The sequence below is a fragment of the Oratosquilla oratoria genome, chromosome 28, assembly GCF_046742065.1.
Source record: "Oratosquilla oratoria isolate Oo_2021 chromosome 28, ASM4674206v1, whole genome shotgun sequence".
Taxonomy (NCBI): domain Eukaryota; kingdom Metazoa; phylum Arthropoda; class Malacostraca; order Stomatopoda; family Squillidae; genus Oratosquilla; species Oratosquilla oratoria.
Window position 1 is genome coordinate 29,536,289 of NC_134804.1, and position 12,301 is coordinate 29,548,589.

At 42.2% G+C, this 12,301-nt stretch overlaps 1 protein-coding gene across 1 annotated transcript in view; it reads right to left on the reverse strand.

Annotated features, from left to right (window-relative positions):
* Window positions 1–9,998: 9,998 nt before the first annotated feature.
* Window positions 9,999–12,301, reverse strand: part of LOC143040162 (uncharacterized) — a 250,044-nt gene continuing 247,741 nt past the window's right edge. Inside the window, exon 3 of the mRNA XM_076210830.1 lies at window positions 9,999–10,520. Coding sequence (XP_076066945.1) covers window positions 10,132–10,509 — 378 coding nt within the window. The 5' untranslated portion in view covers window positions 10,510–10,520 and the 3' untranslated portion in view covers window positions 9,999–10,131. The remainder of the gene's footprint in view (window positions 10,521–12,301) is intronic.

Here is a 12,301-nt window from a genome sequence, read left to right on the forward strand (position 1 = left end):
CTCAATACCAGACCAACTGGCCCTCGCGAGGAGGGACAACAGGACTGGCAGCAGCGGTAGTCCACTACGGCTGTGAGGATCGACCTCGGAACTTCACTATGTGAACTAAGTATTTGTTTTGTTTACATATTAATTTTTTTTTTTTTGCATCCGACCTCGTTATGAACCAAAAGGTGTCTGTCGACATGCTCTTCCTTTGTAATCTTTTGTCACAAAAATTCTTGTTCTAAAAACACGAGAGAACGACAATATATCTTAAGTCACTAACTCGCATATCCAGCCCTACAAACAGTAAACACATTCCACGTTGATCATAACACTCATTCCGCCAAAACATTATTCAAGTGTGTAAAGTGCTTCATATCCTTATTACAGAAGAATCACAATGAAGAGCCCTGTCGATGGCCTCAAAAGAATGGTTCTGCCGTCTCCCAATCAGCCTCTTAGGGCAGGGCATCACCGCTTCCAGGCTGCTGCAAAATCTGCTTTGGTATGTATTGTTACTCATGCCTTATCATTTCTGGAAGGGCGTGGGCCTTGTCCCAATACATCCGCCTACGACAAGAAACCCACAGTTTCTGAAGACATTTGCACAGTTCCTGAAGATACTAAAGCACCTCGAGAACTTGAAGACACAAACGTCGCCGAACTCCGGTAAGGAGGGAAGTGGAATGAGTGGTTGGAGGTATTCATAGATGGGTAAGAAGGGAAGTGGAATGAGTGGATAGAGGTTCTCACAGACGGGTAAGAAGGGAACTTGAATGAGTGGTTGGAGTTACGAACGGGTCAGAAGGGAGGTGGAATGAGTGGTTGGAAGCATTCACAGACGGTAAGGAGGGAAGTGGAATGAGTGGTTGGAGGTATTCACAGACGGTAAGGAGGGAAGTGGAATGAGTGGTTAGAGTAGATATGTTGCTAGTAGCCTCAACAACATGGAGACTAGCAAACAGCTACTAATGTCTATGCTCATCTCCGATATCCTTCGAAAGATGAAGGCGTTCCATGGAGATATGTCCAAACTAACGTATTCTTTTCGTATTGAGGGTTTGTGACTGATTTTCAGATGCATGTGAATATATGTATAAAATATATATAAGAAAAGAACAAGTTACAGTACTGTGATAGTGTATACGAAACTGCCTAGTGTAGACCTTATGGTTTCCTTCAGTCTATACGTGTAAATGAATGTGAAGAAATACAAGTTGCAGTTAGAATTTACTGTGTAGAAAATATATGTGCTGATCTTCATCGCGTTTTAATGCACCTCCTTTGTTTAGAAAATCGTGCAATCACTAATACTGTCGTATCATGTAAAAATATTTTTGAAGAATGCATTTGAAAAATTAAAAGATCTTTGTAGAGACAGAAAATACCCAATATTATCCCTTTCCTTCATTTTGCTCACTGTGAAGGGAAATCGAGGAAGGTGTCATATGCTATGTATAAGTTTACTATTTTTGTATGATAATTAACATTGTGATTTCCGAGCATAGCTAATGAATGAGTTATATATATGTGCTTAATTTTCAACACCACGTGTATACGTGTGCCTAGTTCTCAACACCACGTGTATACATGTGCCTAGTAACTCAACACCACGTATACACACAAGACAAATTTCATGTAATTTACGTGACCAATAAATAATTTCATTTAATTTATTTTATTTACGTGTACCTAGTAACTCAACACCACATATACGATACGTGTGCCTAGTTCTCAAACATGACAATTAAGGAAACTAAAAAAATGCCATTAGGCAGTTCCATGTCCATTACCATCTGTCATCCCCATCCGTAACATTATCTAATCTTCTTTTAAAGCAACCAAGATCTTCAGTGCTCACCACATAGCATTCGTTAACCACTCCATTGGTAAACCAGTTCTTGCGCAATTCCGCCATAAATCTAAATTTGTCCAACTTAAGCAGATTACTACAAGCCCTGCCCTGCTGTCTTGATGTGATGACGCATATCCACACAGACATGTCACCCCCACGCCCATATTATACGCAGTCCACGCACATAGCCCATAGGGGGCGTATAAAGTAACACAACTTTGGCGTGGGTGGAGCCTGCCACGCTGGCTCTGCTTCCAAAGTGCGAGTTGGTTGTTTGTCCGAATTACTGAAGAATTGCCCGCCTGGTCATCACAGACGGGCGAGAAGCGAGGTGGAATGAGTGGTTGGAGGCACTCACAGACGGTAAGGAGGGAAGTGGAATGAGTGGTTGGAGGTATTCACAGACTGACAAAAAGGGAAGTGGAATGAGTGGTTGGAGGTATTCACAGACGGGCAAAAGGGGAAGTGGAATGAGTGATTGCAGGTATTCACAGACGGGCAAAAAGGGAAGTGGAATGAGTGATTGTAGGTATTCACAGACGGTAAGGAGGGAAGTGGAATGAGTGGTTGGAGGTATTCATAGATGGGTAAGAAGGGAAGTGGAATGAGTGGTTGGAGGTATTCATAGATGGGTAAGAAGGGAAGTGGAATGAGTGGTTGGAGGTATTCATAGAAGGGGAGTGGTTGGAGGTATTCATAGATGGGTAAGAAGGGAAGTGGAATGAGTGGTTGGAGTTACGAAGGGGGGTGGAATGAGTGGTTGCAGGTATTCACAGACGGCAAGGAGGGAAGTGGAATGAGTGATGCAGGTATTCACAGACGGTAAGGAGGGAAGTGAAATGAGTGATTGCAGGTATTCACAGACGGTAAGGAGGGAAGTGGAATGAGTGGTTGGAGGTATTCATAGATGGGTAAGAAGGGAAGTGGAATGAGTGGTTGGAGGTATTCATAGATGGGTAAGAAGGGAAGTGGAATGAGTGGTTGGAGTTACGAAGGGGGGTGGAATGAGTGGTTGCAGGTATTCACAGACGGCAAGGAGGGAAGTGGAATGAGTGATGCAGGTATTCACAGACGGTAAGGAGGGAAGTGAAATGAGTGATTGCAGGTATTCACAGACGGTGGCCAATACCGCGGTCAAAAAAATAAATAAAAAATCAACTTCAGGATGGGCCAGTTTCTCAACTCGTTACCCCACTATTAGAGTACATAAGAATGAAGGAGACTGCAAGAGACCATAAGGCCTACACTAGGCAGCTCCGTATCCATCACCACCTGCCATCCCCATCCATATAAAGTTGTCTAATCGTTTCTTAAAACAACTGATAGTTTCAGCGCTTACTACATGGTTACTAAGTTTATTCCATTCGTCGACCATCCTATTAGTAAACCAATTCTTTCCTATTTTCTTTTTAAACAGAGAAGTATAAGGGGGGAGGGTAACAAACACCTATAGAAGGAACTCCTGAGTTCTGTTAACCTCCGTTGAGACAGGATACACCCTAAGACCCATTTGGAAACGAATTTAGTTGAAAATTATTCAAACGTTCATCGACGTTGCATTACAAAAAGGTTCAAGTGTTAGTATCAAAGGTGTAAGAGTTATAATGATAAAAAAAGTATCATAATACGGTTTTACTTATATTAAAACACCATGAATCATAATACAGATTATTATTTTCCCCATCTTAATACATTTATGTTAGATCATTTATGAAACATATATTTGGAATATTTTACTCGAGTTCATAACACATATCCTCTAGCCTTATCCCTTCCCCAAATTGAAATGTGTATCCAGCTTTGGCTGAATCTCCCTTGAAGGCCAAAACCTGCCTAAGAACATCGGCAATGGCCATGGAGGTGAAGAGCTGTTTTTCAATGCCCATGGTCCTGTAGTGCTCGGCCACAAAACGACCGAAAATCCCGGCCTCATCCGTGTCCGACGAAGTCGATTTCTCTTTGCTCTTCTTCGATCCGGCAGCTGACCCAGAATGACCTTGGGAAGAGGGCTCCTTAGGACGCGACCCTGTGTTCCTCGGAGGCGGGGCACGCTTCGAGGAGGAAATATGGTAAAACTCCTCTGGGACGCCAGATCCCACCTCCTGTAGAGCCAACGCGAGCTGGTCCAAAAGGTCACAAATGTGGTCATTCTGTCCAATCGCAGTTTGTGACCCGACTGTGTTGGTGAGTTCCCTTTCGCTTTCCATTTCGATTCTCTTATGACGAAGATGGAGCTTTAGGGGGGAAAGAACAGATGCTTGTGTGCTGAACTCACGAATAGATGTAACTAAGAGTACCTCGGTCAAGGGACGCGGGGAAGGCCGGTCAGACCTGATGCAGGGCGGGATTATAGAGATCGACCAATGAGAATGAGGTATTCTGACACGTCGCCGATAGAGGGTCCCCTAAGGCCAGGGCGGTCATTTGACGGTGAAGTGGCGAGAGTGACCGTGATCCAGCTACGGTGCTTCATAAAACCACAAAGGCTCTCGCGATCGACACAAAACATCGTCGAGGTTCTTCGCATTAACAGGTAAGATCTATCTACGTAAAACGTCTTTTGTGTAAACAGAAATCTCACTATTATAATAATAATATTCTCTATCGGTCACGTAAATCGCATGAAATTTATCTTCTGTGTTTTCATAAGAAATCGAGGGCAATCATACATACAGTAGATGAGCTACTACAATCTTACAGTTATCAAAATTTCATTTACACAAAAGCTAGAAAAAAAAAATTACCATCCGAGTTGTAAGCCTTAACAGTCTACCCTATGATATGTTTCATTTTTCCTCATTTATCTTCCCGCTTCCTCAATGTTTAGAGTTTAATGTTCAGTGTTTTATTACAGAGAATCCAGGATGGAAGGCCAGTTCATACATCTCTCACCCACTAAGAAAGCCGCGAAGTCTGGACTGCGACCCGAGGACGCCAATTCTCAACCATCTCAGGATTCCCCGATGGGTACGGAGGAAGCCGTCCATTTTGGACGTTATATCGCCAGCCACCTCAGGAACATGGACACCAGCAAGCAACTGCTGGCGTCCATCATCATCGCCGATGTTCTACGCCAAGTTAAGGCCTTCCAGGGGGACCCCTCCAAGATGGTGTACGCATTCCAAATTGAAGAAAGGTCACGTTTTCCCTATTAATATTTATAACTTCATAATCCTTTTCCTTACACACCCTTGTGTTACATTTAGTGTAATTTCAATCCAAAAACATCCTGAGAAATGTAAATGTACAATGTCGCTACATGTAATGTCTGTACCAGCTTATGCTACTAGTGGTAAATAAATATGTTTATTTCATATTTTGATAGATTATTTTCCCTCACTAAGAGAACATCTTATAAGTGTGTAAATTTGAAAGATCTTGGTGTTTAAGTATCCTAAGTCTGGGCACTTTGTTGTGACATGATTGGTCTCATTTCAAGGTTAGAATCCCGCACTCCTCTCCGGGTTAATGAGGTGGTAAGTAATTTGAAGCTGCAAAAATGTTAAAATAAGTATTTTCCATTCTTACTCGAGTGTGATTAATTCGTAGGCGGTAAGAGGCCTACGCTAGGAGGCGCTGAGAAGCTGCGACCGAGGACGTCACCTTTGCCCTAAGTGCTTTGGGGACTGCTGGGGCAAGGGAGTCACTGCTGGTAATCACAGGAGTGCGCTACGTGCTTGGGCTGTTGGTGCAGGTAACAGTCGAAGAGTAGTGCGGGATTCGAACCCGCACACTTCCGATTACGCCGTCAACGCACAATTCGTAGGGATGAAGCAAAAATATATTACTAAATATTTTTTTCTAATTTTGTTTAGGATTACTTGAAACGACCGAAGATTTGTCTTAAGGTCCGTTTTGCTCGGAGCAATTCTTAGCCCACCATTGATGCTCTAGATAATCGTTCGACGATCATCAATGAGCCATGAACGATCATCGTTGAGCGATTATCGAACCGACATGGCAGATATTGATCGTCTTCCTAAACAATATACAGTGCAGACTGGCAGTCATTGTTTTCACTGGCAGACACAAAGATCCTCCTTCATTCTTATAGGCCTATGTTCTTATAACCAGAAGGGTAAGGCGAGGATGTACATTAAATCGTGTACAATGTACATTAAGTCGTGTACACATGTACATTAAGTCGTGTACACATGTAAATTAAATCGTGTCCACATGTACATTAAATCGTGTCCACACGTACATTATTCGTGTACACATGTACATTAAATCGTGTACACATGTACATTATTCGTGTACACATGTACATTAAATCGTGTACACATGTACATTAAATCGTGTACACATGTACATTAAATCGTATACACATGTACATCAATAGTGTACACATGTACATTAATCGTGTATATACGTACATTAAATCGTGTACACATGTACATTAAATCGTGTACACATGTACATTAAATCGTGTACACATGTACATTAAATCATGTACACATGTACATTAAATCGTGTCCACACGTACATTGAATCGTGTACACATGTACATTAATCGTGTACACATGTACATTAAATCGTGTACACATGTGTTCGTACAAAGACTAAGAGAGTTTAAAGAATTAACAATATATAGGAACAAATGTATTCATGCATACACACACGTGCACATATCAATACATGTGTACATATATACACGTACACACATGTATATGTACACTCATTTGTGCACACAGGTATATACACCCATATGAGCACACATGTATAATACACGTACATAAATATATACACTAATACGTATGTACGCACGTACACATGAATATGCGCACACGCGTACATACATACAGGCATATAAAAGAATATATACTAATACACACAAGTGTACGAGTGTACGCACGAACACATATGTATACATACAAACATACTCACACACATATATACACAAATATGCTCATGCATATACCCCTAAACATGCGCACATATACACACAAATATACAAACACGTAAGTATACACACAAGTATATACACACGCATACATACATATGCACATAAACATATACGCAAAAATGTGCGCACACATGTACACACAAACATACAAGCATACATGCACACATACATACAAGCACACGTACACACAAACATACATGCATACAAGCACACGTACACACAAACATACACACATAGATGCATACGTACACATATACGCACATGTGCACACATGTACGCGTATGTACACAGATGTACGCGCATGTGCACACGTACACACATACACGCACACGTGCACACACATACGCACACGTACACACATATACGCGTATGTACGCACATGTCCATACGTACACATGTACGCACATATACACACAAATACGCGGAAATAATAGAACTCCTGGTCGCAACTGCTACCCTACAGTCGACCTGTCCACGGTGGACAAACGCCCCCCGGGGCCGCTCCGGCCCGGTGGGAAAGGCGGAGGCTTCCACCATCGCCTCCGGACAATGTGCGTCAGTTGAAGACCACGACAATTGGTCTACTCAGTCTCGGGCCTGCCGCCTGAAGGGCAAACCCCAAATACACCCATTCAGGTTCACAGTTCTCGTCTATGGCATGTCCTTTTGTTCCCATACATGTGACCCCAATGTATGGGGTTCCGCTGTCTCGTAGCCACGCTCTCATCTTCACAAGAAATGCTTCTTAGTGTGGTTGTCGACAGTCGCACTCCCACCCCTGCCATGCTCGTGGTCTCGTTAATTGCGTTAAAACGAGAGGTTGAAATGCATCTTAAGGCTACACTGAACGTTGTTAGCGTGTAGTTAATGACAGTCTCGGTCTCTTCGTTTGCCGAGTGATTAACAGAAGAACCGGCGTCGGCTCGTCGGACCCTTCCGGTCCGACACCCCAGCAGGGGGGCGCGCCTAACCAGACCTCTCGTCCCTTCTTCCTTTATGATTTTTCATCCATCTCCAGACGCCCCAACGTATCCCCTCCCCCCCATCAATGTCTAACGGCACATTTAAAGTTATCTAGCACCTATCACCCAATGTCTAACACTATAACTAACATCTACAACACAACGTTTAACACTGTCACTAACATTTACCACCCAGCGTCTAAAATAACGGCACATTTAAAGTTATATAGCACCTATCATCCAATGTCTAACACTATAACTAACATCTACAACACAACGTCTAACGCTGTCACTAACATCTACCACCCAGCGTCTAAAAATATCACCAACATCTATCACCGAGCGTGCAACACTATCACCCATCGTCTAACACTAACAATTTACAAAAGACAGATATCTAACATCTATCACCCAATGTCTAACATTGTAACTAACGTCTAACACTAACATCTATAACTTAGCGTGTGACACTATCACCAATCGTATAACATTTAGCATTTTACAAAAGACTACGTATCTTGTATTCCATTATGATACTTATGTGTTATCTTGTGTTTGGTGACCTCTAACATCTAGTAAGAGCATATGTATAATAGCCCTATACCGACATTTGTGGACTTAATCAACGAGAAGTGACAATGTTGTACAACACAGCTATTCCTTAGCTTACCGTTTTGTTTTCTAATGCTTTTTACATTTTTTCACTGTCATAGTTTTATGATTTTATAATTTTGTAGGCTGTATATTTTCAGTAGCAATGCTGCTCTACCCAATAAACTGTGTTGTTGTTGTTGTTGTGTGTGTGTTGCTGTTGTTGTTATTATTATTGTTATCATTATCATTTTTATTATTATATGCACTTGCATGCACCTTCCATATCATTAATGATAATTCCTCGACTTCCATTGATAGGAATCACGCAACATCAGACAACTGTCCTCAGAACTCAGTCAAATTAACCGTAAATCACATTGACACAACTCAGTCTAAGATAACGTTTAGCCCAAGAAAACCTAATGTAATTCTACCTACTCTAACCTCACCTATCCCAGCATAATATAACTCTGGCTAAATATCTTAATATAATCAAACTCATAATAACATTCTTAACTGCACCTAACTCAACTTAATCTAACCACTCGACTGAATAAATCTATAGAGGATGATATTGTGCCAAAGAAATAGCATTAATCCTTCCTTCCCTTAACTGAATAAAATAATCTGAAATTAGGAAGGAGGAAAAATACTCTGTATTTCAAATCCTAAAAGAACCCTACACTAACATTGCGTAAAGCCCATAAACCCACTTTTCTGTACTGAAAATGCATTTTTTTTTATCTTTGTTCAACCATATCTACAACACCCGTCCATCTACATGCAAAAAAGGATGAAATAGGAGGAGAAAAGTGGGAGAATGAGAAAGAAGAATCAGGAAAAATGAGGTGGACAAGAAAGATACGAGAGGAAGGGAAGTGGGAAGAAGGAGAGGATAGCTAACAGAAAAGACTGAAGAAATAAACAGAGGTGGATCGGGGGGAGGGAGAGGGTGAGGGGTGAGAGGAGGAGGGGTGAGAAGGGGAGGGCTGAGAGGGTGAGAGGGGAGAGGTATAGGGGTGAGTGAAGACTGTAATGTCAAAAGACAGCCAAAGGGGGCGGAGTCAGCCCTGGTGCTTAAGGGCCGTGAGGGTGTTTGTCGGGGGAAGGGGAAGGGGCATGGGGGGATGGAAGGGGGGCATCTGTAGATCTGTTTAGGAAGGGCAAGCGTGATAGGGTGTGAAAGAGAAAGGCAACCGGCGACTAGTCAGTCAGGAAAAACACACTGTAAGGACGAAATCTTTATTGGTACGAGTATGTTTCACCGGATAGAGAAAGAGAGAGAGAGAGAGAAGGGTGATAATTCTACGTCTTTGTTCTTTATTCATGTAGCTTTGGTTCGCAACGAGATATATATGAATCATGCATGTAACTCAGAAATGAAAAGACTTACGCCATTGAAATTTCAATGGTTCTCATTGTTTGGAACCGGGAAGAACATTTGGTTCTCGAAAATTTGGTGAACAGATGTTCTCTGCTTGGACTGTTAGGGTAACAGGTACTACCATAAATCGTAGGAGTGCGGGATTCGAACCTTGAACTAAACAAATGGAAGACCAATCATGCCACAATAAAGCCCAGACTTAAAAATACCTAAAGACCAAGATCTTTCAAATTCACACACGAAAATGTACTTTATTCCTTAGTGAGGGAAAAATGATCAAAATATGAAATAAACATATTTATTTGTCACTAGTAGCATAAGCTGGTACACAGTATTTGTATGCAGCGAAATGTACATCCACATTTCTCAGGGTGTTTTTGGATTAAAATTACACTAAATGGAACACAAGGGTGTTGTAATGAAGAGGATCATGAAACTATAAATACTAATAAGAAAACCAAGCTCTTTCTTCAACTTGGAAGGCATATGTCATCTGGGAGGGATCCCCCTTGAAGGCCTTAACTTGACGAAGAACATCGGCAATGATGATGGACACCAACAGTTGTTTGTTGGTATCCATATTCCTGAGGTGGCTGGCGATGTAACGCCCAAAATGGGCGGCTTCCTCCATACCCATCGAGGAATCTTGGGAGGGTTGAGAATCGGCGTCTTCTGGGCGCAGTCCAGACTTCGCAGCGTTCTTAGCTGCCAAGAGACCGATTCCACCATGCGCAAGAATCTTCTCAAGAACTTCTGATACCTGAGTCAACCTGTTGTGCGTAAGAGCATCGACTCCCGAGTCGCCACCGGCTTGGCCTTCCATTCTGGAATCCTCTGTAATAAAGCAATGAACATTAAACGCTGAACACCGAGGAAGCGACAAGATAATAGTGAGATTTCTGTTTACTCAAGAGACGTTTTACGTAGACAGATCTTACCTGTTAATGCGAAGAACTTCGACGGTGTTTTGTGTCGATCGCGAGAGCCTTTGTGGTTTTATGAAGCACCGTAAAGGAACGCGGCGTGGATGGATCTCGGTCACTCTCGCCACTTCGCCGTCAAATGAACGCCCTGGCCTTAGGGACACTCTATCGGCGACGTGTCAGAATACCTCATTCTCATTGGTCGATCTCTATAATCCCGCCCTGCATCAGGTCTGACCGGCCTTCCCCGCGTCCCTTGACCGAGGCTACTCTTAGTTACACGGATGCGTGAGTTCAGCACACAAGCATCTGCTCTTTCCCCTAAAGCTCCATCTTCGTCATAAGAGAAACATAATGGAACACAAAAGGGATGGCACTGGCACTGGCACTGGCACTGTGATCGGAGAGCACCGCCTTTGTGCCGCTCTCGACCAGCTCGCGTTGGCTATAGAGGATGAAACCTCGGACACACACGAGGATTTCGTCCATGTTCCCTCAACCTCGAAGAGTGCCCCGCCTCCTGCGAACACAGGGGCACGTCCTGAAGAACCCTCCTCCCAAGGTCATTCTGGGTCAGCTGCCGGATCGAAGAAGAGCAAAGAGAAAACGATCTCGCCGGTCACGGATGAGGCAAGGTTTTTCGGTCGTTTTGTGGCCAAGCACTACTTGTCCATGGACACAGACAAACAGCTCTTCACCTCCATGGCCATTGCCGATGTTCTTCGGCAGGTTGTGGCCTTCGAGGGGGATTCGACCAACGCTGGATACTCCTTTCATGTTAGGGAAGGGTCAGGGGAAGACGATTTATATATTGTGAAATCTGAGTAAAGTATTCCAAAATATGTTGTGTAAATTGTCTTATGTGAATGGGATGGGAGAGTAATACTCTGTATTATGATTCACGGTGTTTTACTATAATAAATTAAAGTAAAAAATGAATCATGGTCCATTTTTTTTATTATAACATTTCTACCTTAATTGATCCTTTGTACAAATGTACTGAAACTTTGTACTGTGTACTTTGTTTGTACTGTGATATCAATGCGTTTGAATACTCTTCACCTAGATTCGTTCTAAATTAGTCTTAATATATATAAATGAATAAAAGAACAAGCAGATGAATAATCATCTTAACAGGGTTGCATTACAGCATATGCTTAAGGGGTTGTCTCTTATAAGCCTTTTTTTAAGCAGCTTCAGGTAACACCTCAACTCTTCCCTTCTGTCTTGAGACGGAATCTACCACTTGCCAGCGATCTCCAAGTACAGAAGGCAAAGGTGACAAAAATATCCTTAACGAGAAAGTCAAACTCCAAAACTAACTATAATATTACTGCTATTATTAATACTACTAATTATCATCATTATCCTTATTATAATTATTATTTTATTTTTATGTATACATTATATATTATTTAGTTATTTTTTCGCATCCGACTTTGTTATGGACCAAAAGGTCTCCTTTCGGCATGCTCCTTTGTAATGACGCAATATTTTGAAACGGAAGATATACTTTTGGAAAACGTCATTAAGAGCTTTGTTTCCTTTAATTGCTCTAATCATATGAATCCTAAAGCACGAAATGACCTTGGGACAGCTGGAGAACGAACTCATCCTTGAATGACCTTCAGTGACCTGTATGATGGACCCAACGAAGGTCAATGAAACAAACAATGCTAGTTGACGTGGAAA